This window comes from Ornithodoros turicata, chromosome 2, assembly GCF_037126465.1.
Source record: "Ornithodoros turicata isolate Travis chromosome 2, ASM3712646v1, whole genome shotgun sequence".
In the NCBI taxonomy this organism is placed as follows: domain Eukaryota; kingdom Metazoa; phylum Arthropoda; class Arachnida; order Ixodida; family Argasidae; genus Ornithodoros; species Ornithodoros turicata.
The window spans coordinates 133,210,663-133,236,095 of NC_088202.1; the positions used below are offsets into that span (position 1 = coordinate 133,210,663).

At 44.6% G+C, this 25,433-nt stretch overlaps 1 protein-coding gene across 1 annotated transcript; it reads right to left on the minus strand.

Annotated features, from left to right (window-relative positions):
• Positions 1-8,239: 8,239 nt before the first annotated feature.
• Positions 8,240-8,871, minus strand: LOC135385054 (uncharacterized). The gene is made up of 2 exons (XM_064614230.1): positions 8,518-8,871; positions 8,240-8,467 (listed from the first exon to the last, which is right to left on the minus strand). Exons 1-2 carry the CDS (start codon positions 8,869-8,871, stop codon positions 8,240-8,242), a joined length of 582 nt encoding a protein of 193 aa, XP_064470300.1.
• Positions 8,872-25,433: the final 16,562 nt, after the last annotated feature.

The following is a 25,433-nucleotide window of genomic DNA, read 5'->3' on the forward strand; positions in this document are numbered from 1 at the left end:
GTACGCTGAAACAGACAACTTTTCTGGTCCCCTTCTAGCGCTAGCAGCTCCCCCTTTCGGCGGTAGCATCGTTCTACACTTCGCCTCCATTGAGAGCAGCGGCACGGTGCTGCGTAGAGGGGATCGTCCCGGAGACGACAAAAAGGGGGTTCCTGGCCTCAAAAGCGAATTTTCCCTGACTACACGTATTGTCTGTGTGCTAGAGAACCTTGCATAAGAAGCACGAAAGTTGGGACGCACTTGTAGGTCCTTCATTCGCACCGTCTTAACTTCCCGAACTCTAGTATCTTATGGCGTCTCCCTCGGCGGCAAAATGGCGTTTACTGGAGTCATGCCGCTATGGGGTGAATTGCAATATGTGCTTGAACTTGGAAACATAAAGGTGATGTGTACACCGTAGAGAAAAGCAAGACACCGCAAACACTGAGCAGAGCAAAGCCTACAACGTCGAGGAATAAACGGCGCCCAATTACTGTTGCGGATGACTTCATGGAACATTGCTGTCTGGTGTGACATGAGAAGTACGAACTGAATGGGTTCAATGGTTAGTTTGTAAAGGTTGGTCACATTGGAATTGGTGTTGGGAATAGGAATTGATGAAACTGGTCCCTGTTCGACGACACAGTTCAACCATTCACAGTTGCAACCAGACCAGTTCAACTGGGACTGGGTGAACAGTGTTATCGAACAGGGACCAGTTCCATCAACTGGTACCAGTTTGCCCAACTGGTTTCTGGCCAGTCTCAACTGGTACCAGTTGGCCCAACTGGTTTCTAACCAGTCCCAATCTCAACTGGAACCGGTTGCAACTGGGACTGGGTGAACTGTGTTATCGACAGGGACCAGTTGAGCTCCGACTGGTTGAAGTGGCTCCACTTCAACTGCTCCCTGTTTGATAACACAGTTCAAGCGGTACCAGATAAAACATTTTCGCCTGGAATCCAACTACAATCATCTTTATCGCCCCAAAGCACGTGGCCCTCTGGCGTGGAATGAGCGCTGTGTTCTCTGCGCTCGCGGTTGCAGCTTCGGCTTATTTTGCATATCAAAATTTGGCGATGGATATTTCAACGCAGCTCTGCATTTAATGATTTTAAAAACTTGTAGTGGCTTTCAATGAGGATTGTGTCCCATACTGCTATCTTGTCTTCGCTCGAAATCCCTGATTAAATAGTTAATTAATGACATGTCGGTAATTAGTAATTTCGCAGTTACGCGCTTGAGGATGTCCGCCTGGCCATAGAACTCAACTACAAAAGGGCATCCATGCTGCCTTCACACCTTTTATATTAAAAACATCTATAACTGAGGATAAGAAAACACCATTTGTATACCTTCTTCTCTAGTGGTTTTAAAATGACAATTCGTAGCTATTTCTTCCAAGTACCTGTCTAGGCATTTCACTGTTTGTAATAACCTGCGATCAATTTTGTTATCAATTCAGCTCCACTTTGGGTCGTTCAACCGGAGCAACTGGGCACACTCCGCTATCTACGGGTCCCTGCGAAAGCAACCTTGTCACGGAGCGTGTGTGTATATATCCAACAACACGCCAATATTGGTCCAATATTGGATCCATGTGGGCTGCCAAGATTACCAATATTGGTCCAATATCGGCTGCCAATATGGGGAGTGCAACAAGGATATATGCTGCCTATATTGACAAGCCCATTTTCCCCTAATTGCACCAATATTTCCGTGATAACGCCAACGGTGAGTCCGCGTAATAATAAAACATTATCTAGTATAATGCCCACCACTGATATTACTCTCTTCTTTTTCCTTTTTATTTCTGCAGATCTTATTGATTCACGTTCCATCGCATTACAAAAACAACACTGCAACTCCCTAAAAACAAAGAACAGGTGCTAAGTATGTTCTGCTGAAGGATCCAGGCAGTCCCACGGAACTGACAAAACCTCAGAAGCCTTAATTGGGACCGCAATAGTGTATGAACCAAAAATTTCCAAACCCCTCCTAGAGTACAAAGGAGCGAAACACTTTCGTGACGGTGACAAACATACGCCTCAGCAACTCACACTGCCTGCAGTAACTTGAAAGCACCTAGCATTACAGCCATCCCTTCCTGTCAAACATTGTGTTGTTTACTTCACCTGCCGTAATTACTTTGTGATTAGATAAACGAGTGGGCATTTTAGACCAAATGAAATGCCCGGTCCGAGAGTCGCGCGTGCGCATTAGTAGTAGGACGCGTGATTTCGCTGAAACGACCACGCCCTCTGTCGGTTCGACCGATTGGCATCGCTGAGCATTATGGCGGCTGTTTAAAGCAAGTGGGAAGTAGAGTTGTTGAGTTGCAGTGCATGTTACAGTGGGATTGCTACATATATTGACTGTTGTGAAAAATGTGTATCATCTGCGGAAAGTTGTTGAATGTAATGACGTATTGAGTTGGGCATTTCACACGCTTCAACGTCCAATCTTGCCGTGCTGCTTGGGGAATATGATACAAGTATATCAACCTGGGCACGTGCCATTTTCTGCATTTTCAGTCAATATGGGGTGTACTCTGGCAATATGGGGCCCATATTGCCGACATTTTCTCTATATTGGTTCAAGCTTGGCAATATGGTGACGAATAGCAGCAAGAAGACAAGGACAGGGTAGAAGTAGACAGGACAATTGCAGGCTCTCAACTGAAGTTTAATCATGGAACACAGCATCTTAAACACTAACATCTAGGTAGGGAGATAGCACTCAACACCTTGTCCTCTCTGTACATTTTTTGGTGATAGTCAGTGACCTAGATGTTAGCGTTTAAGATGCTGATGACCGTGATTAAGCCTCGGTTGAGAGTCTGCAGTTGTCCTCTCTACTTCTACCCTGTCCTTGTCTTCTTGCTGCTGTTCGTCATCATGAACCTATACCAACTACCCCGGATTGTTCCTATTGACAGTATGGCGCTCGTATTGCCAAGTTTGAGCCGATATGGGGGAACTCGTTGCAAAACAGGTCCCATATTGGACACCTATCACCAATGCACAGCCAATATGAGTCCCATATTGTGTGCTGCTTGAGTAGTCACCTCATAGAGGGAGAAAGATGACTGACTTCCGCTTCGAAACTGAGCTGAAGTTGGTGTTCAGCACAAGGATGTTCAAAACTGCTTGTAACTATGCACCCCTAAAGGGGTTGGGACACTTTCATAGATGTGATTCATTACAATATGGACGCGTTGAACTGCACGCCAGAATACTGAAGAAAAAAGAAATATTCTTCTACGTGTCTTCCTTAGAGAGATACAAGCCCTCGAACACAACGCCAAACGAAGCGCCGACGTCAAAGAGTTTCGAGTTACGTCAATTTCCAATTGTAGGCGTAAGCACGTGACTTCTCCTGTGCTGCCTCTCAGCAGCGTGCACTGTGATGTCAGACAGTCAGAGCCACATGAGTTTCGGTATTTGCGGCGCCCATTTTCTCGGCTTCTATTTCTCTTTTCACCGTGAAACTTTCAAGGCAGGTTCAAATTGGTGCAAAGAGCCGTCTTTTACGTTTATCTGGGATAATGCGGAATGACCTGTCTCAACCTCTTTAAGCAGTTGCTTGTGTCAATTGGAGCATCTTGTCCTGGTCGCATGTCATAGGTGACATCATTTGGAGGTCCTATGTGTGTTGTGTGTGTGGTCCTATATTCGGTTTCAGTGATCGCATCCAGTGAGCGCGTTGTAACTTCACCGTAGTGATAACTTCATTGGGAGTTGTCAGCAGCCTTCATTTGCAAATCAACTTGTTTTACTGCCAGGGCATTGCATATAATGCTCAATACTGAACTCTGGAGGCATGACAATACCATGGAGAGACCAGAGCAGTCGTTTAGTTTACAAACTGTTTGGTCAACGATTATGAGTGCTGATATATTTATAGCCCACGAGCACGTTGACATTTGCTACCGCATAACACCAGGACCTGTCAAGAATACATTGTGTTTGTGTGGCACGCGATCTCCTATGGACCGGTAGTTGTAGGTGTGCATCCCTGTTCTGACCAGGCTGCATGACGTTTCAGTTAGATTTTCTGCCTCCCATGTTAACTGATCTGTGTACTTTTTATATTGTTGGTTTCCTGATTCCTCTCTAGATCTGTCCGTGTTCTGCCAAAGTTTCCAAGCAGAGAGCCAAACAGGCCCTGTTCGCTGTCTCGAAACGAAGTTTACTGTATGCAGAAAAAGAGGAATATACAGACAATAGTTACGCTGTGTTGTTCCATTGATTTCTCCTTGCTTGGCGACGACTGTTTCACATATCGAAGACAGTTAAAGGAGCCCTGTTTCGTTTGTCAAGCTGGCCACCGTGGGTCACCGACTCACCATGCAAAATGTTTCCGTTGTGCAGTGTATTATAACTGCGCCATCATACGTACAAAAGCAGTCGGAAAACGCAGCCGCAGACGGCCGGCACAATCCCCGTGTGATGTCGGCAAGTCTTTATGCACTCCCCCCCCTCCGCCAGTCCTCTTTATCAGTTTCTTTGTCCTCAGCCAGCATTCGAGCTTAGGCTTCGCGGTCTACGTCACGATTCACATGACGGGCTCTATCAGGGGGATAGGTGACGTCATGACGTACCCTTTTGTTTCCCTCATTCTCGGATATGCTCTTTTGACTGGTGGAGGATGTTCGAAACAAAGTCATGGAAAATCATGGCATCTCTTGAAACAGTGAAGCAAATTCTGGGTAAGATGTGATGTGTGACCGCATCTATATACTACACACAGGTTGTCCTAGGAAATGTGTCATCGAATTATAATAAAAAGAAACTGTGCCACCTAGAATCATGCTCTTAACAGCATTTGTCCTTATTAGGATTTGCCACCTATTGATGTGAATGTCATGTATTGAAAGTTTAATTACATAAATATTTGCGAACCCAACTCGGAAATTTGCCAAGTAGAGGTCACTTTTTACCCCACCAATATGAAGAGCGCGCCAAATTCACTCAAATTCATGATAATTGAAAGTGGTATTCATGAGAAATCCCATGGAAAAAAATAGCCGAACATCATGCTTGTCGGAGCACCGGACCATAACGCGGGATGACTTTTTGAGCGCAATCACTGTCAGTACGACGAAAAGAGGTTCCAAAGCCAGCCCACAGAGGGATAGTAGAAAAAGTAGCAGTTCCTAAAATTGGGAGAGGGAAAGCATCATCCGAGCGAAAGTCGGACTCGATAAGCCTTGCCTGTGTTATCTCTTTCTGCGATTTCGGGGTGGGCTGGGTTTCCAACCTCCTGAAAGATGAAAGTCACTGAAAAGGTTATCGAGCTGTAGGACTCGAACTCACATATTCTGGATTACCAGCCTCAGAACATGAGTTCTCTCATATTCCAACCTCCTTTCGTCCATGGAAGAAGCAAACACAAGGAGCGGACCCCTCCAACAGTTTTCCATCGGGGCGAGTGTAGCCGGCTTCGCAATGCATCCTGGGATACTCCTGTCTACCACGTGACCTCCAGACAGCACGGCGCCGCCGGAGCAGACGACGCGAGCTGTAGTTGTGTCACAGTTCACATAGCAGTATTACATTGAACGCGTGCATGCCCTTTATTTCTGTATGTTCGAATGTTTACTCTTCTATTAGAAGACTAGTCACAGTGTGCAGAACGCAAAAGGAGCACGCGGGATGGGAAACATCACGTGTTACAACGGTGACTTCCAACGTATGTACTCAGAACAGTATTAATCAGGTTTGTACAACAACAGAGGATATGAAATGAATCTGCGGCACAGTGTCAGGTCTCAAACAATTTAATATCACTCGAACAGACACGGGCGACTAAAACAACTGACCGTGTCCTTACGAACAAAACATGTTCCCGTGACAGAGCTGCTTTCAGTTCAAGGATAGACGCAGCAGGGATAGGAACACATTACCATATGCCATTTCTACGATGGTGCTCACATTTTTACAATCAATTACTTTTGAAAAGCAAAATCATACGGAGAGCAGCGTGAGAAACAAAGCTTTGCAAAATCGGAACTCTAGGAGGGATCACGTGGTGGACAGGACGTAATGCCGATTTTGACTCGAGCGACCGCTAGAGGGTGGCTACGCTAGTCTGGCGCGATGAACCACTCCTTGTGTTTCCTTCCTTCATGCTTTCGTCAAGACTGACAAAGATTGCGCTGAAAAATTCATTGTGCACTATCCTGTCTGAGCTCCGTAGAGCATGATGTTTGGCTATTTTTTCCTATAGGATAGCTCGTGAATATCCCTGTCAATTATCACTAATTTATGTAAATTAGACACGCTCTTCACATTGGTGGGGTAAAAAAAGTGACCTTTACTTGGCAAATTTCCAACCTAAGATCGCAAAAATTTACATAATTTAACTTGCGTTAAACGACATCAGGAGGTGGCAAAAACTCACTAAGAACAAATGCCGTTGACCGCATGACCCTAGGTGGTGTAGTTCTTTTTATTATAATTCAATGACACTTCTTGTGGGACACCCTGTGTACAACATAAGTAGATGATTAATGTAGGTGGAGAAAAAATTGTGTTAGGTATCCTTGCTGATGTGCACTGCTACCTACTTCGGGGCTGTCACTGTGTCAGGACATTATCTGAAAACTTCAACAAAGATTTAAGAATTTTCAAATGGACTCAAAAACAGCACACTTGCCTGCCTGCCTTCTGCCATCTTCCTGAATGAACCTGGACTAAATAAACACAGTAGAGTTCTGTGAGTGTGTTCTAGAAGAGAATAACAATAATTTTTCCACTGAAACAGACATCCTAACAGCTACCACAAATTCCACTCTTTCAATACTTCCAAGTTATAAATACATCTCCATAAATAACCAAAACTTCAGGAGAAGACAACTTGAAAGCATTCAGGGGCTACACAGACAATGCTAGTTTGTTTTGCAGCTTTCCGTTTGGAGGGAAACACATTCGTGTAAGCATCGCTAGAACTGAGAAGAGACGAGAATGCTGCAAAATGATTCCATTCTAGTGCAGGGCAGCATTCTGTACAATACTCTTTAAGGAACATGGCCATCCACCATTTCATAATGTCTGCACCAAACGCGTCGTGTTGTTTTGCAGGAGTGCTGGAGCTTGAAAAAGTCTTTCTGGGTATGGTCTCGTCGAAGCGTAGTCGGAAGCCTATTTAACCGGAATGATTTGTAGAGCACCATCTTCTTCACTTCTTACTACAGCACTTCTTTCCATCTTCATGGGATGCCAGCTCTGTTTCGGCTCTTTCTTTAGATAGACATCTCCCGTTAATGCAAACACACTCCGGTGGACATAAGGTGTTGCCACACAAGTGTATCTGTAATGAAAACATATTTTTGGTTGCATGATCATTTGCATTGCAGTAAGAATGTCTTGATATAAATTTAGAACGTCTTAAAATCTATATTCGTCTCAAGGTTCGATGCTTCTCACAAGTACAAGGTCTTACAGATGCCATAGAATGGATAAAACAAATATGGCAGGAGCAGCACAATTTAGGATTACAAACCCTCAGCACAAATAGTGCACCGTCGATTGAAGCACCACTATCAGCCATGTAGACGTCACTACTTCTATAATAAGGATCGAAGGGCGTGAAAGAAGAGTGAACAAACATTTTCTTAGGATTCAATGATGTATTTGTCGAGCTACTGACAAACAGCCATGTATCCAAAAGACGAAACTCGTTGAACAGCTCATAACTTTGCACACTCTTTAAGTGAAAGGATACATGTGGAAGTTGACATAAATGTTTGACAAAATTCAGACAGTGAATTCATTATTAAGCTTATTCGTGCTGATATTAATGAATCATTAGCAGAATGGATAATGATGTAGATATATCATGCAATGCAGTATGTTGAATTGCAAAACAGTCGGTCTGGCATTGTTCCTCTTACTTCCACTGTGTCCCAGGATCTGTACTAGACCTCTATTATATGTACTAAGTAGTACTGGGTAGACTAGGTGGAGTGCAGACCTCCGTTAGCAACAAAGCAGGGTAGACTAGGTGGAGAACCAGCCCCTGTTAGCAACACAGGGCATGAGCCCAGCAGGATGCGCGATAACCCAGCGCGCCGTCATCTCCGCCCACGCAAGATATAGAATGAGCACCAACATGCAGGTGCAAAAATGGACAAATAGACAAAAAGTACAAGTGAAAATATATTTAATAATGTTTTAGAGCGAGAAATGAGGCGACCAGGCTCTACTGAGGTTGATGGGTTTAATGATGGTTAATGGCGATGAAACGAAAGCTCGGGTCACGCGCAGTGCTGCGCGTAACCGATGGCGGCGCTGGCGATGATGATGACGCTGCTGCCACAGGGCTCCCCCCAGTGGCAGATGACAAAGCTGGCGAGGAGGGCCGAGGGTAGCGGGAAGGTCGGGCGCCGGAGCCAAGGGGGGCAGGAGGCGGACCCGAGGCGGCGGGCGGCTCGTGGTGTGCGAGCAGCGGAGCCCAATGCACTCGACGTGGAGGGGGAGAAAGGCTGGAGACAGGAGGTGAGCGCGGACGTAGGGCGGGCAGGTCGGGCGGTACCAGAGGTGCCGACTCCAGGAATGCGGGCTTGAGACTGTCTATGGCCACAGTGTCAGGTCCCCGCGGAAGATCCAGGCGGAAGAACTTCCCGGCTCGCGAGATGACCTTGTAGGAGTCGTCATAGGCAGGCTGCAAGCTGGAGCACACAGAGTCTCGGCAGACGAAGACGTGGGTGGCTTGATTAAGGGCGGGGCTCACGACCACGCGTGTTGCGGGACCGGAGCGAGGAGGCGTGGGCTTGAGGTCCTGGAAGAGCTGGCGGAGACGGTCGATATATGAGGAAGGGTCGTGCACGAGCGGGGTCGAGGGGGTGAAGAATGCTCCGGGAAGGCGGAGTGGGCAGCCATAGACCATGTGGGCTGCGCTGCAGTCATCCTGCCGAATCGCGGCGCGAAGGCCAAGCAGGACGAAGGGAAGACGCTCGGGCCAGGTTGTGTCGCCGTGGTCAGTGGCGCGGAGGGAAGCCTTGAGCTGCCGATGAAGGCGCTCGACCAGGCCGTTGGCAGCCGGATGGTAGGCCGTGGTTCGGATGTGATGGATTCCGAGGGCGCCGCACAGGTGACGGAAGAGGGCCGATTCAGACTGGCGTCGCCTGTCCGTGGTTACAGTGGACGGGACGCCGAATCGGGAAACCCAGGAGAAAAGGAATGCGTGGGCCACCATCTCTGCTGTGATGTCAGGAATCGGCGTTACCTCCGGCCAGCGGGTAAAGCGGTCGATGCACAAGAGCAGGTAGCGGTAGCCCTTGGCCGGAGGAAGCGGGCCGACCAAGTTGACGTGGACCTGGTCGAAACGTGCATCTCGCGGAAGGAACCGCGATGGAGGCGAGATGCTGTGGCGGTGGATTTTGGACCGCTGGCAGGCAAGGCAGGCGCGCGCCCAGTCATGGACATCGGCATTCATGCGAGATCATATGTAGCGCCCGGCGACGATCTTTTGCGTGCCGCGCACGCCAGGATGGGACAGCGAGTGGAGGCCGTTGAGGGCGAGTGAAGGGTAATTAAGGGGGGTGGAGGGCGTGGGACAGCGTGTGGAGGGCAGAAGGTTGTGTGTTCAAATCACGTTCGGGTCACCAGTTGTAGCGCGAGAAATGAGGCAACCAGGCTCTACTGAGGTTGATGGGTTTAATGACGGTTAAGCTCGGGCCACGCGCAGTGCTGCGCGTAACCGATGGCAGTGCTGGTGATGATGATGACGCTGCTGCTATAATGTCAATTATATGCCAGTGGTGTTGGTAATCGTGCCAATTGTAATGCCAATCAGGGGAAGAAGAAAAACCCATCTGAAAAACTTTCACACCTGAAACAGAGACAAGACAAAACAGCACACACTTTCAAATAAAATATACACATACTCTTTACCAATTTCAACACTTCTATCTATATGGATATGATTCAATTGCACTAAATAGATACCTTTTATTATACGGCATGAGGGCAAGGTTGTGTACCCTTATTCGGGGATCAAGAGCTTTGAAGTGTACAATACGGAATGTCTGCCATTCGAGGATGGTTTTTGTGATGACTTAAATCGTATCACTGATGATGACTATGTTTTCGCTAGTGAAACGTATAATCATTTTAATTGAAAATTGTTAAAGGATTGTACCCTGATTTATTTGGAATGTGAGGTGCTGCTGCTGTTAGTTGTTATGCAGCATTCTATTAAGACATACATGGTTTGGAAGTGTTGCAGTTTTGAGTCTACCAAGGTTTAATTGGTAGGTGGCACTCAAGTACATGAAGGCTCAGATTGAGTTGCTTACAGATGGAGATATATACCAGACCGTTTCTGCTGCTCAATTCCACAACTGCTAACATTAAGCATTGTAGAAACTTTCACCCAGAGAAGCCACAGAGCTACATCTCATACTGGGATGCGAATAGTTTTTATACTGGTGTCAAACCTTGCCATTGCCAATCAGAGGATTTCAGTGTCTCCTCAAGTCAGAGTTTTCAAACTTGGACTTCATGAACCACCCTCAGGATTCAGAGTTTGGGTATAGTTATGTCTGTGATTTCATCTATCCACCAGAACTACACCAGAGACCAGGTATTTTCTATTAGGTCACGTGAAGCAGAAAGTTGATGAGCGTTGGCTTTCAGAGCACGATTTGGCTGTGAAAGAGCACCTGAATTACAAACCTGCAGCACAGAGTAAATTACTTCTCACACATAGTGATAAAACACAGTATGTGGTGCATCATTGTTTGCTGAATCTATACTTGACGCTGGGTATACAGGTTTGCAAAATTCATAAAGTTGAAATTTCATCAGGAGGTAGTCTTTGGCCCACATATTGAAATGAATATTTAGCGATGTATCGTAGCACAAATTTAGAAAAATAGCCTTGAGCTGAATTGTAACTCTTTGTATGGTCGCTGGTTACTTTCCCCCCAGGAGGTTTCAGTCAATTAAGATACGTACCGTTCACCATATAAGATACCGAAAGATATAGAATTGTGTGCTGCATGAGATGAAGAAGATAAGCTGAGATGAAGGTGATAGGCTCTTTGCTGTATTTAATTTCCGTACACATTGCTTTCGTGTTTCTTTTTCTCGCCATACTAGGGTTGCGGAACCAGTTACCATTGTCTGTGGTAAGCTGTTCAACTGTTGATGCCTTCGTGTTATCTTTACACTATTTTCTTCAGTAGATGTATTTTCTTTCCTGGTTCTACCACTCCTAGTGTAGCCCTTGAGCTAATAGTACGTCTTAAACAAATGAAATAAGAAAACGAAGGTAAAATGCAAATTTCTATCCCAAATTGGTTTTTGTAATTTGGACTATAGGAAGTTGGTTATCTGTGCATTTGTATATTGTACTCTATTCTAAAAGTTGAGTTGTCCTATTACAATTGTGCATTCGGATACAGATTCTATTATTGGTATATTTCATACGTCAGAATATGAGGAGGAAATTAAAAAGATATGAGATGATCACCTCGATCTGTCATCCTATCTCACTGATCAGCTATTGTATAGCAATATGTATATATGTATATGTATGTATATGTATGTGTTTATAAGTCAAGTGTGTCACATCCCAGCTGTGGACGGCCGTTACGAGCTTCTTTGCTCTCATCGGCACAGCGTAGGGACGTGACGTGCTCTAGGGTCGGCACGTTCGTGACGGCCGTCCACAGCTGGGATGTGACACGCTTGATTTATAAGCACATACCTCACGTGCAGCCACGGAGCATATACTCATTTCTCTCTTTGTATATGTATATACATGTATACATATATATGTATAGCAAGGATGAGTCAGTTGGGAGCATAATTGAAGAGGTGCTCTAAAAGCGAAAATGTATGCTATATGATTGAGTGATGATAGTCAAATTGCTAGAGCAAAAGCGGTTGAGAAAACCGTTGCTATAGAGAATTACATAATGATGTGTATCAAAATGTCTTGTTTAATAGTGGACTACCAAGAACTATATGTAGTAAACATCAATGTATGTACTCTATTGGAACGACCAGGCTTGGCTTCATGCCATATGATGATAAAAGGTTTATCTAGTGCAATTGAATCATATCCATATGGAACTGGTAAAGCGATTGGTAAAGAGAACTATATAGTTTATTTTAAAGTGTGTTCTGCTTTGTCTTGGTCGCGTTTTTAGGTGTGAAGGTTTTTCGACTGGGTTTTTCTCCTTTACCTGATTGGCATTACAATTGACGCAATTCGCAACACTACTGGGATATAATTGGCATTAATAAATATATTTGCACTCGTACATTTTGTGCATGTCTATTTTTGTATGTGCATGCTGGTGCTTAGTCTATATCGTGCGCGGAGATAACGGCGCGCTGGCTGGAGTCGGAAATCAGGTCCCTAATGGGGTTGTTTTTCCACCGAGTGTATCATACTTTGTTGCTAATGGGAGTCTCCCCTCCACCCTGTCTACCCAGTACTGCAGGACTGGATAGACAAGGGTAATTAAGGATATTGCTGTTGGTGTCGATTGTCCCATTACTGTGTGGCTGTGCATGACTATCTCATTTATTCACCGATCAGATGGGCCTCAAACCATGAAAAATTTGAGAATCACACTTGACAGGATCACCCTGTGGTGCTGACTGACAGGTGATAATGAGATAAAGCCGTTTATTTCCACATCTTGAACAGAAGATAAACTGTTTGGAAACTTCTTCCACATCATCTCGGAATTTGGAAATTCTTTTAAATACTTAGGTGTCATTATAAAGATCAACGGAAAATGGGATAGCGGGATAACCGCGTTGATAACGTGTACCTATGCTAAAGCTACTTGATGACTTTGGATCTTGGAAAGGAAATTTCGTGATGGACTAAGGTAACAAAAATAAAAAGGCAGTATGAGAACACTTAGATATTGCCTAGAGTATATACATCTGCAGTTTCAAATGCCTAGATTTGTACACTGTCCAAAATATGAAGAAAATACAAAGGTCATCTCCCGGTTCATAATCTCAGGTTTAGAAGCATTTCTTTGGTAAAATGTATCTTGTAAGAACAGAAATTGGATTCACTTGCACATAAATTCAAAGTATCTAAACCGAAATTTAAGACTTATGGGAAATAATGGTACACGTTGTATTGGGATTGCATTCCACGTATACCATTATTATCTCTAGGTCTTCAATTGTTCTTCTTCGTTTTATGTAATCAATGATCAGTTGCATACAAAAGACTAATAAATACATCGTTAAAGTCTCTCTATGTAGGTTTGTCTGGAGTGAAACTGAAGAGACAGATATCGGATATCAACACTGTTTATGTTTAGGAGATTCATCTGCATAGTGCAGACTTTCATTTCTTTGTTGTACTTTGCAGTTAGTGCATAGTGTCTTTCCTTCTCAGTACATTGATCAACATTGCTCCTCCTATTATTGTTGTGCCACATTAATTTTACATTATATCATAATTTGTTGAAACTAAGTACTTACGTCAGTTGTCGTTGTGTCATGTGTTATAGATCTGTAAATCAATAAGAATGCATGCAAAATTTATTAGACTATATCTATTATCCTTGAAGAGCACGTTCATTGCGCATCTTCCCATTTGTTAATCAAAATATGGGCTATTTTTATACGCTGGGAGAATAAAAGGGGACTAAAAAGTTTATTTTTTGTGTCACGAAATCAAACCCAAAATACGAAAGTCGCCAGTGAACATTATGTGCTTCGACGAAATTCCAAAAGAACGCTCAAAACTTCAGAGTTTCGGATTCTCCAAGACGAGGTGACGTCATCGAGTCTCTCCACGTTGGAAGGCCGCCAACAGCTCTGACCAGGACACTCAAATCTACTTCAAGAAGCAGCGTTGCCAGAATCATGGCATATTCCTTATATATTTCTTACGTCATACGTCTCACAACTAGCAATTCATTTTATTATACTTTGGTGTCATATAGTAAAACAATAATTCGAGAGAACACAGTGGGAGTAACCTAGATGTCAACAACATAAATTCGGCAGAATTGTGAAGAAACGGAATTTAATCCGTAGTAGGACTTTAAGCAATGCGGAAATGAATAGACGTACTTGAAGGAGGACTTCTTGCTCTTTGTTTCTTCACGATGCTCTGACATCATTTTGAATGCTGATGACAGGAGTGAGTCACTAAATTTAGGCATACCCCAACACATATCCACTGTCAACAACAGGAGCAGCAAATGGACAGCCTTGAGGAGCATGATGCCCTGCAAATCCGAAGGTCGTGTAACAACCAGTAAATTGCACTTGGTTTAATGGACCCGAAAGCCATTCCTTTATATACGGAGAGTTTTTGTTTTGTTTTTTAGCTGCATCAGATTATTTATTAATCAATGAGAGCAGCGTACATGCCATTTCCCCTTTCCCTTCTCTCTCTTTTTTAACTTTGCATTAAACATACCCCCCCCCCCCCCCATTTTTGCAGTTTACTACCTCTCGATGAATTATTACCTACAAGGCATTAATTAACTCCACATCTCAATCAATCAATCTTTAATTGACGGCTTTAGGGCAAAAGTGAGATAGCAGAACGGGGGGGGATTTATTGGCAGAAAAAAATAAGAAAAAAGAAACGGGAGCTATGCAGTCCTCGTTGAAAGCTAGCTTTTTTAAAAAAAATCCTGAAAAGAGAGCGTAGGTTCAAATACTGCATTAATTGCTGAATTTCGATGTGCAAATTAGTCGCAAGCGTGCGACTCAGTAGCGCTTGACCTTCGTTATCGAAGCTTATCTGTACCAGCGGCTTATCTGGCCAGCATATCAGCGCCTAATCCAACCATCTGGATCGCGACAAAGCACGTGACCTTCGTACGTGGAGCGAGCGCTTTCCATTCCGCACTTTTGATATCCGCTCTGTTGTTGTTGTCAAAATTCTGCAATGGGTATACGCTCTGTAAGCGCGCATGGTCACCGCGCATGACGCAGGAGTGACGTTTCAAGGACGCCTTTGATTGGCTGGACGAAACATGTGCTCGCTCCTAAAAGGTAAACAATGCAGCGTCTAGCCGAAGCTGAACTGTAAAACAGCGAATACGGCTCTTGATATCCACATCAAAAGTATGTTTTTTTCTTTCTGTGATAATCTTGGCTGTATGAACAAACGTGAAAAGAAAGTTGAACGTAGGAAACGCGCTTAAGCGTGAATTCCTGGACGTCTGTATTAGTTCGAATGGGCGTGCTTCATTCAGATATCGTTCATACAGCGTCAGGGTTACGCTGTCAACCTATGGACAGATCCAGTGTGCTTTGTGTGAATGCCCCAACGGAAATGTAGTCATACAGCCATTACATACAGCCAGTCATACAGTCATACAGCCAGTCATACATTGCTGTATGCTGCCATCAAGCAAATGTCAAAGACTGACGTACTGCAACAGTAGGTACGCCGTCCCAACAGTAGCATACCACTAGACATGAGGAGTGTATTTAAGTGTGTTTTTAAAAAGGCCAAATTTAGTAATCGAACTTGAATACTTTTTCTGTACTTCTACGCATTTTCCATCTTACACTGAAAGCACTACTCTGTGCAACACCCGGATGTCAAGCGAAATATTCCCTTTCGTCGCAGCAATGAATCATGTGTGTACAAAAGCTTCAATTACCGAAACAGGCGGGACATCCATGTCCCTCTTGGGAAGGGGTAGCATACTGTGCCTCGGGTTTGGGAGGTTTGGGGGCACGCAGAAGCGATGTGAGGTCCTGAACGGTATGCGGGTAAACTATCCAAACCCTATCAGACAGGACTGATGTGCGGCCCCGAAATGTGACTTCAAAGTATATAGAAAGTAACTCGTTACTTTTAAAAGTCCTGATGATGGTGCCTCGGTACTGCGGCGTCAAAGTAACGACTACAAACAACTCTGGTAGCTGTATCTTGCCAGTCGCGACGGTCGAGTGCCTTCTCCCACCGCCGACGTTCCCGTTTGTCTTTTGGAACAGGGAAGACAGCTACTTCATCCAATTGTCAATAGCACGTATTTATCACAACACGAAATCCACAACACGTATTTACCATTTTGTCGCCTAAAAACTACGTAAAACACGACAAACTAACAGCGTGAAAGCGACCGATCCGCTGCTCGCACGTGATGCAATGGGCTTCCCCACCAATAGGAGCTCGCCACATCACCGGGCGTATCACTCCACTCTCTCCCCCTCCTCTTATGCGCAGAAACTCACTTACAAAGCGTATTTGAAACTACGCGCGTGCTCCAGGCTTTTTAGAGAATAGAACGTCTTTCAACGAGGACTGTCTCCCAGTCGGCTATCTCAGTTTTGCCCGAATGCCGCTAGTTAGAGGGTTAAGTAATGAAGTAGTACACGCTTTCTTCGGGAAGACATCATCCTTGCGGTATAACTCAACTGCAAAAACGCCATGCATGTCGCTCTCATAGCTTTTTTATTAAAAAGTCCCAAGTCCTTTTATTCAGAAACACGTACAAGAAAACAAGTAATAAACCGGAATGTGAGGGCAAGGCCTGTTATACAGTACCCCACAATACACATTACACACACTATAAATAGGCAGCAATATGAGATACACACAATACACAGACTATCAAAATACACATACAACGAACACAATAATTGTCTGTGGGTCGCATGTCTAATATACGTAGCATAGGAAATTGAGCACATTGAAACTTAGGTACATAACGCGTATTACCCATCTAGAAAGATACGTGCTTGCTGTTTGAACTGGCAAACGTTAGTTAATAATCTTAGATTATATTGGCAAAGAATTCCAGATTTTGGAGCCGGAATAAGACATTGAATGAAGAGCAAAGTTCGTTCTGGGAGGAGGCGGTTGTAGCATGGCAGTTTGACAATGTAGGGAATATAGCGTTTGGTTGATTGAGATCAAGTGATCTGAGACCACACCATGATACATATTGTACAGTAGGAGCGCAACCTTATATCTCACACACGTGTAAATATCTTGGACAGACAATGGAAAGCAAAAGATATAGAACCTTGAAGAGGCGTAGACGAAATAATCCGCAGGGCCCTCGTCTGGACAATTAAAAGGGGATTAATTAAAAGGGGATTAAGATTAGAACAATGAGTAAGGTATCGTATACCTCCAAGGCATAAGAAATATGTGAATGGATTAGTGCATAGTACGCCATAAGGAGAATATGAACAGGGAGAAGTAGCCTAAGCCTAGAGAGTGGATATAGAGCAGAGTGGGTCTTAGATTGAACAAAACTGATATGATCATTCCAACAAAAATTTTCTTTCCAGGATGACCCCTAGGAACTTTGCAGAGGGAAGCCTTCCAAGAGCACAGCCAGAAAAATATAATGTCTCTGGCTCGAAGTCAGGGAGCCTTTGACGTGGGCGGAAAATTACGTATGACGTTTTGTGAATATTGGGGACCAATTTATTAAATGAGAGCCAGAGGGAGAGCTTACTTAAAAGGGAGTTTGCAAATAGAGCAAAAGTGCTAACGGCATCAACAAAAATGTTAGTGTCGTCAGCGTAAAAAAATCAAGTTTCTTACACATAATCAAGCAGATCATTAATGTAAACAAGGAATAAAAAAGGCCTCAGAATAGAGCCCTGGGGAACACCAGTTGTCAAGCCTCTGGAACTGACTCCCGATACAGACACAAATTGCTTCAATTATGCAAATAACTTCGCAATAATCTAACTGGTGCGCCGCGGATTTGAGATCTCTCTAACTTTCCAAGAAAGATTTCATGATTCGTTAAATCGAATACCTTGGTGAAATCTACAACAATGCCCGTAGTAAGGAGTTTAGATTATATATTATTTTTTATTTTATTCAGTTGCGTTGACCTATGCTAAAGTCGTTCACTCACATCAGCGGACACCATTCTGACAACGATTTATAAGTTACTGGCTGCCAGGCGCAGCAGCAAACCTTTGAAATATTTTTTTCTAATTGACTGAGTATTAATTAATTATTTAAAATGTGGTACCGCTACAAAAACACGCTGTATAAGGAACGGTTAAAGGTATTGCGAAGCGTCATAGAGCTGAATCGATAAATGAATCAAGAAGAGGCCAATCTTCAATACAGAATACGAGAAGCCCCACTCATTCTCGTGGAGTGCACATCCTTTTAGAAATCTGCGACATCTCTCCACTCTGAGGACCGCAGCCGGTCCATCCTCTCTGGATCACACCAACCTACCTAGATACCTATCGATCGGTCGAAGAGGGATCACCAGCTCGTTTCATGCATTTAACTGGTAGTTTTCAGGAGTTTCAAAACAGGAGTTTTCAATAAACCACACAGAGGCTCGCTAGAATTTTGAGTAGAATAATGACGTCTACGACAATGCACTGTGCATGTGTTTGTTATTGTCAAAATTCCCATGTTTAATCATGTTGCCTGTACCTTACAGTGTTCCGCAAGAATGGTCGAACTTCTTACGTGAGTTCCACTGAGAGCAATTGCAATGAACTCATACTCGTGCTCAATCCTAGAGCGTCAGGAAATGCAGTCTGACAACCCTAGCAGAGTAACGTTGCTGCATAAATTGTACTGCGGTACTAGGCGCCGGCCCAGTGCGACGCCGCCGCGCTACTGATTGCGACGTAGGTTCATGAGGCTAGCTAATGGGAACAAGTTTAGGGTGGGTCATACAGATGACATTCTTTTGTTGAACACGACTATCGTGGATTAGTAGAGTTTCGGGTTCATATCATAGCCTTGCGATGAGAGGAATGTCATGCAGCAATAAATTTTCCACCTGTGGTATTAGATTAATTATTTTTACTGAATCAGCCATTCAGAAGATTGTTATCACGCTGCGAATGCTCTTCTTTATATGCGCCAACACAAAGCCCTTGTGGCTGTTCTTGGGCACGAATGAATGAATGAATCAATAAATCAATGAATACATGAATCAATCAATTATTCAATCAACATTCCAATCATGAATTGGACGGTACGCGTTTCAGGTGTCTGGGCTGGCCTTCCACTAATATCATCATTAGCTAAAGTTACTCGTTGCATGAACATACCCCTCATTTCTGAGCAGGCCGCAGGACTGGAGAGTTACTGAACTAGCAAAAGGTACGAACCATGTGTTGTTCACCGCATGCAGTGACGTCTTGCTGCGAGACAGATCCGAACTGATTTAATGAATTCAGCCTTCCATAGCGCTTCAGTTGCCACAGAGCATGTGCTGCGGCCGTTGAACCACATCGGGAGCTCGAAACCTGACACAACGTCTGTTACACAGTCACAGAGTGGGCGGGATGGCGTGTTGTTGGACTCCTGATATCATTATTAGACTTCGTAATTATATCCACCTGTACAGTGACCCACATACGGTTCGCCGACCCACAGATAAGGCAAAAATTAGCCAGGAATTCCAGATCGGAAAGGAGGGCTTTGCGGGACATGTTTGTTATTAGTAGAACGCGGATAAATGTGCACTAGAAACTCCCGAAATATTCAATCAACTATGCACCCGAAATCGTCGAAATGTGCAGTAGGAACTGTGAATACACGCAATATTCTCTGTTGTTCTCGCTGTGAAAGGATAAGTATAAGTAAGGGTAAGTATATAAAGGGTAAGGCGACGTACCGCCCATCGGCCATACACGAGCAGCGAAGGCACTCCGACACCATGCCAAGACGCAAGCCTTGAGCATCGTCACAAGAAAAGATGGGGTGGGTATTAGTGAGCGCCGTGGAGTTGCCAGGCTTGGGGGCTCAACACCATATCCCACCGAAACATCGAAGATAGTTTTTTTTTTTTTTTTTAAGTCCGTTTTAGCGCTGTGAAGCAACTGTGATGGATATGAGGGGCGTACAGATGTATACAGATGGAGAGGGGTGTTGAAGTTTCGTGCCGTTGAGGTGTCGTGTCGGTGAGAAAGTCGGCTAATTTCCCACGGATAAACTGTCGAATGCGGTTACCGCTTTACAATTGTATTTCGTCCTAGAACGTGGCCGCTGTCGTAAAGAGGGAACCGGTTGACCTTGAGCGGGTTTTACGGGAGACTACGGGGACTTGCACGTTGAACTTCATTAGGAAGGCCTTTCTTGCCTTTCCCCAAGCAATTTCACGTCTTTCAGATTATTGTTTGGGCGTTGTAGTAAGGCTTAGATGATATGTTTGTCCAGCCCTTACAATATACGTTGTTTTTTTTTGTTTTTGTTTTTTTCGGTGGAGGTGCACTGCTATTGCATGGGAAGCCAAAGAGAGGTGGCTGTGCTGGCAGGCCCACTTGTCCATCATACGTATCACCGACGTGGGTGACTCAGTCGGTAATGTGTCGGCTGGCTGAGTTCAAGATCGCGGGTTCAAATCAGGCCGAAGGCCATAAATAATAATGCGGAATAAACGGCGGCAAGGTTTTTAGGCATGCGCCACAATAGCTTCCTCAGAATGTTTTACTTTTATTTAGAAACACCTCCTGCAAATTTTCTTCCAACATTAATCGAATTGGCCTGAAACATGTGCCACAACAAATTTGACCACCGCCGGATCGCCGAGAACGCGAAGTTCTCACAGGCTGTTAACGAGAGTAATGATATGTTTTTACGGCACAGTGTCACGCTGTACTAAAATAAAATAAACACGCTGTTGAAAATGCTTGTTCAAAATTATTGTGGTGTCGGGGCCCCTCGCTTTTTCTCTATAGTTATACCTGTGCCACAAAGCCTGCCGAAAGGTCTACACACTCGGTCAGGCGAAGGGAAGTGAAGTGAGTTTGGGGAATTCACTAAATCGTTAATGCACATTCTCCCGAGTGTCACTAAAAGATGTCGCTTGACAGCACACGAATGACACTATGTGCAAGTCTCACTCGTTGAAAGTGACACTAAATTAGTACGTCTGACAGGGATATAAATCAGTTAGACTGTTGCCCTCTAACTACGACAGGGTTATCTGGTCTATGGTCAAATGCAGCTCACCGAACGCTCTGCCTCAAAAGACCTTTTCTGATGCCGGACCTGGATCCTCACTGTGAGGCACAGGAAAAAATTCCAAACATACAAACGTGTGTTTCAACTTTTCTTGCACCACGTGAACGGGATTCGGCCGTCACCAAATACATGGCAGGCCGCGCTCAACATGTGTAAAACCAACACACACACACACACGCACAAATAGGATAATGATGGGTCATTCTCCGTCGTTATGGCGGTACACTGCCCCATTGCGCTTGTGGGAGGGATGAGAAAGGTGTGCTATTAGAGTTCGTCCATTAGTCCAGTGCTGGAGAGGAACTCAGCCACAGCTCGTAGGCCTTGCATCACATGTGAGGTGCCCGACCATGGTCCGATAATTTTGGTTAAGTTGAACTGGCGTTGATCGACGCGTTGGAGAGCAGTTTCCATGGGGTGGGGGGGTGGGGGGGGGCGCTCGCGATCGTACTGTCCGCCGACCAGGAGGACGTGATGGAGGTCACCGCGCACATCACATGTGGAACAGAGGCTGGACGCGCCGACACCGAGGATGTGTTTCAGAGCCGGTGTAAAGGTCACATTAAGTCACATGCGGTGGAAGACCGTGGTAAAGGAACGGGGCATTCGGCGGGGGAGAGTAAGGCACAATGCGGGGCCAACGGAGTAAAGCAAAGCGTGGATGGTGCTTTCACGTTGCCAATGAGACTGCATCATGGGGCCATTGAGGCTTGAAACGAAGTAACGGGGATCCCGCGAGACAAGATTATGGAGACACGCCGGGTGTACTGGTGCGCGCCTGCGGCTGTTCGATCTGCGTGTGAACATGAAAGAACTGATGTTCTGAGGCTGCAACAAAATAGAAGGGCCAAGCACATACAAGGCCTCAAGTTGCCTAAGAAATTGACGATGAAAGGTGAAAGTCACTGAAAAGGTTAGCCAGCTGTAGGACCCGAACCCACATCTTCTGGATTACCGGTCCAGGGCTCTACCAATTGAGGTAAGCTAATACGCCTTCTCAGCGACTTCCACGGTCCGTCGTCTGAAGGGACAAACCAGCCACTCTCGTTCATTCATCCTCCTTTCACTCATACATATTTGCTCACTCATACACACATTCATACGACGGGCTCGACGCAGGCGGCAACTGTTGAACATGAGAGAACTGATGTTCTGAGGCTGGAACAACATACACTCTAAATCGTTTTACGCCTTAAAGGGTGTAAATCAAAATGTTCATGGCGCACACCTTTTAAGGTGTATTTTAACACCCTCATGGCAATTGGGGTGTAAAGGGTGTAACGCCGAATAAACTGTTGGGTTTGTGGCAATATGCTGGTAACTGTGTTCTCACAATTACCAGCATATTGCGTATAATCACATTGAGGTCCATATATGTATGCACATCAAGGTGACCAAATATGTGTGTAAACATGCACAGCCGACATACTAACAATCATGTATGGCGTGGCAGCTGTGCATGGCAATGAAGCATGGCAGCTGTATATAGCTTTTCGTGAAACTGTAGACCTTCTCATGAGCAGGCACCTCCCCCACATGCATGTTCATTACTTAGAACGCTGCATTTATTCGCTGCATATTTCTTCAAGGCTTTGCAGTGTTGTACCCACAGATATCTAACCCCTGTAAAGTGCATTACGTTGTTCATTATCCGCGACTCATCAATATGTTTGGTCCTTTCCTATCTGTATATGTGTACGCGTTTCGAAGGGAAACACCAGCATTTTAAATGTTGCTAGAAAAAATCAACATTTTAAGAACATAACCCTTTCATTAGCCAGAAGGCATCAATTTTATGAAATGTATGTGTGGTTGCAGCCCTTCATGAGAAATGCCACATCTACTAATGGTTCCAAGGAGATACTACTTCAACATGCCCCAGAAGCAATTCAGAGTTACATTCATGATTGTGATACTCCCGCAGAATCTATAGTCTATGTGGAAAGTGCAGTTGATAATGATAACGCATTTGCTATTGGCTTGCCAAAGAATCTTCCGAGGAAGACTTACCCGTGTTCATTGAGATTGCAGGCATACATGTTATTAACTCTGATACAATTTTTCTCATACAAACATTAACTACAGTTGAGTATGATGAGCACTATCATGTATTTGTTCTGTCTTGCAATGAGGAGCAACGTGTTTTAAGAAATTTAAGCACTATCTCAACAGATCTTCTAAACCTGCATACATTACCAGATGGTAGACGTGTTGTAAATCCAGGGCATGCACTTTTGTAATGTAACTTCCTGCTCCCTGTTGTTGTATATATTTACTTTTGTTCATGTGAACGAAAACAAACGTACTCCCTTTCTACACCCAGGCGACACACTATCACCATATATTTCACCTGAGGGTGTAGTACACCATTGTTACACCCTCAGGAACTTCCAGAACAAAGTTGTAGGGTGTGAAAGGGGTGTGATCGTTGTTAATACACCTATTTTACACCTTTAAAGGTGTGAAACGATTTAGAGTGTAGAAGAGACAATCACCTACAAGGCCTCAAGTTGCCTAAGAAATTAACGACGCACCCTGGAAGTCGTTGAGAAGGCGTGTTAGCTTAGCCCAATTGGTAGAGCTGGACCGGTAATCCAGAAGATGTGGGTTCGAGTCCTACAGCTAGCTAACGTTTTCAGTGACTTTCATCTTTCTCGTTTTCTTCGATCTGCGTCCTCGTTTCCGCTGATGCCCACATGACTCGGGAACCACTGGAAGACGATAGAGTGGCCCTGTGCGCTTTCTTTCTTGTATACTTGTAGAATTTCAATGACCACAGGACTGAGGAAGCCGCGAAGTCCCATAGTTGCCACACACTGCAGCGCAGATCTGGAGTCCGTAAAAACGACCCAGGAGCGAACGGGGCTGTCAGTAATTTTCCGCAAGGCGAAAATAATAGCATAAAGCTCAGCGCATGTTGACGATGTTTTATGCGAGAGATGATGGCCATCTGAAATTGACTCGGAGGGAATGACAAAGGCAGACGACGAACTTCCCCTCGTGGTTGAGCCGTCCGTGAAAACTGCGGTGGAAGTCTCATAACACGAGCTCATCATATCGAGGGTGAGCTGCTTCATCACGCGTGCAGCCACGTTGCCTTTCTTCCCTGTTGGCCCAGGCACCGACAGGGAGATGCAGGGCGTCGGGAAAGTCCAAGGAGGAGTGCTGGGAGCTGTGGGTGCGACCACAAAGTCAGGTATGCTAGGTGTAAAACGAAGGAACCATAAAGCTGCCTGGTTCTCAGTAATAACATTGTAACATACGACAATGTTACGCGAAGAGACACGGAGGAACCCGGTCCGTCCGTGTCTCTTCGCGTTTGTTACAATGTTACTCAACTAACGCTTTACATCTTCTCATGCTCAGTAATAAATGCACTACCACTCACTCGGATACATACACGCAGTCTACGAGCGGTGGTTAGGTAGGCTGACATTAAGCGCTACCTATTATCTTGCAACCGGTGTCTCTCGCAAAGACTCATCCTCCAACGCCATTGGGACAACTTGGCTACTCTAACGTCTCTTTGGCCACCCTGCTGGGCCCGGTCTTGCGCAACCAGGGGGCGATTACGACAACCCTCTTCAGCTTTCTTAATGCCACCGACCTCTCGACCAGCCTCTAAGGCCCCATTTGTATGTGTGTGTGCGTTTTCTTTTTCTTTTTCTTTTTTCTTAAAGGAATAGCAAGTCGGCCTACGCCTGACTAACCTTTCCTCCCTTTCTGTTTTCAATAAACATATCCCGCAATTACATTTGGACAGAAGAATTACAAATTATCAGTAGATTTACACGTAAGTCCTTCATAAAGTTACCGTGGGAAATACAATAACGTACCGCCTCTGGGGATGAAACACTCCAATCACCATCATTAAAATAAAGTTATTGCACACGGCATTGGCCTTCAGGCTCTTCGAAGGCAAGTTAAAACCCCGACATATCGATACGTAATTTGACGGCACGTCTTAAAGCATTTTGGTTCGGCAAGCAATTGTGCTATTGAAAATATATTTGCAGTGTGCTTTCTAATATTTTACTTTAAATTTCTCTCAGAACAGTTTCGTTGAAGCTCATAGAACTTGTTAGAAAATCCGAGTTTCGGAAGTAGTCCATAATCCAGTAAGACATAATCTAAATACATAAATAAATAGATAATTTTATTTCGCCCTCCACTTGTGTAACCGATATATCGTCAGCGCAGGTTCAGTGACATTTGCCATGTGTACACTGAGCGTGCCGTAGTTAGAAATATATTTTTTTCAAGACGACCGCTTGCATATATAATGTTAAGAAAGCTACCTTTATTATCATTTTAACGGTATAACCGTTCAGTTTGGTACATCGAAGCGTCATTGAGCACGACGATACACTTGTGTAAAGCTCCAACATGCTGCAGCATCCCGTGGGACCCCGTGGTGAGAGTCACTGCAACAGAGTCCGATTATGTAAGAGACATTCGTCTTATATTTGCATGGCGACGTTTGCATTACAAACATTTGCTATACGTGCAGCCAAAGAGCTCCT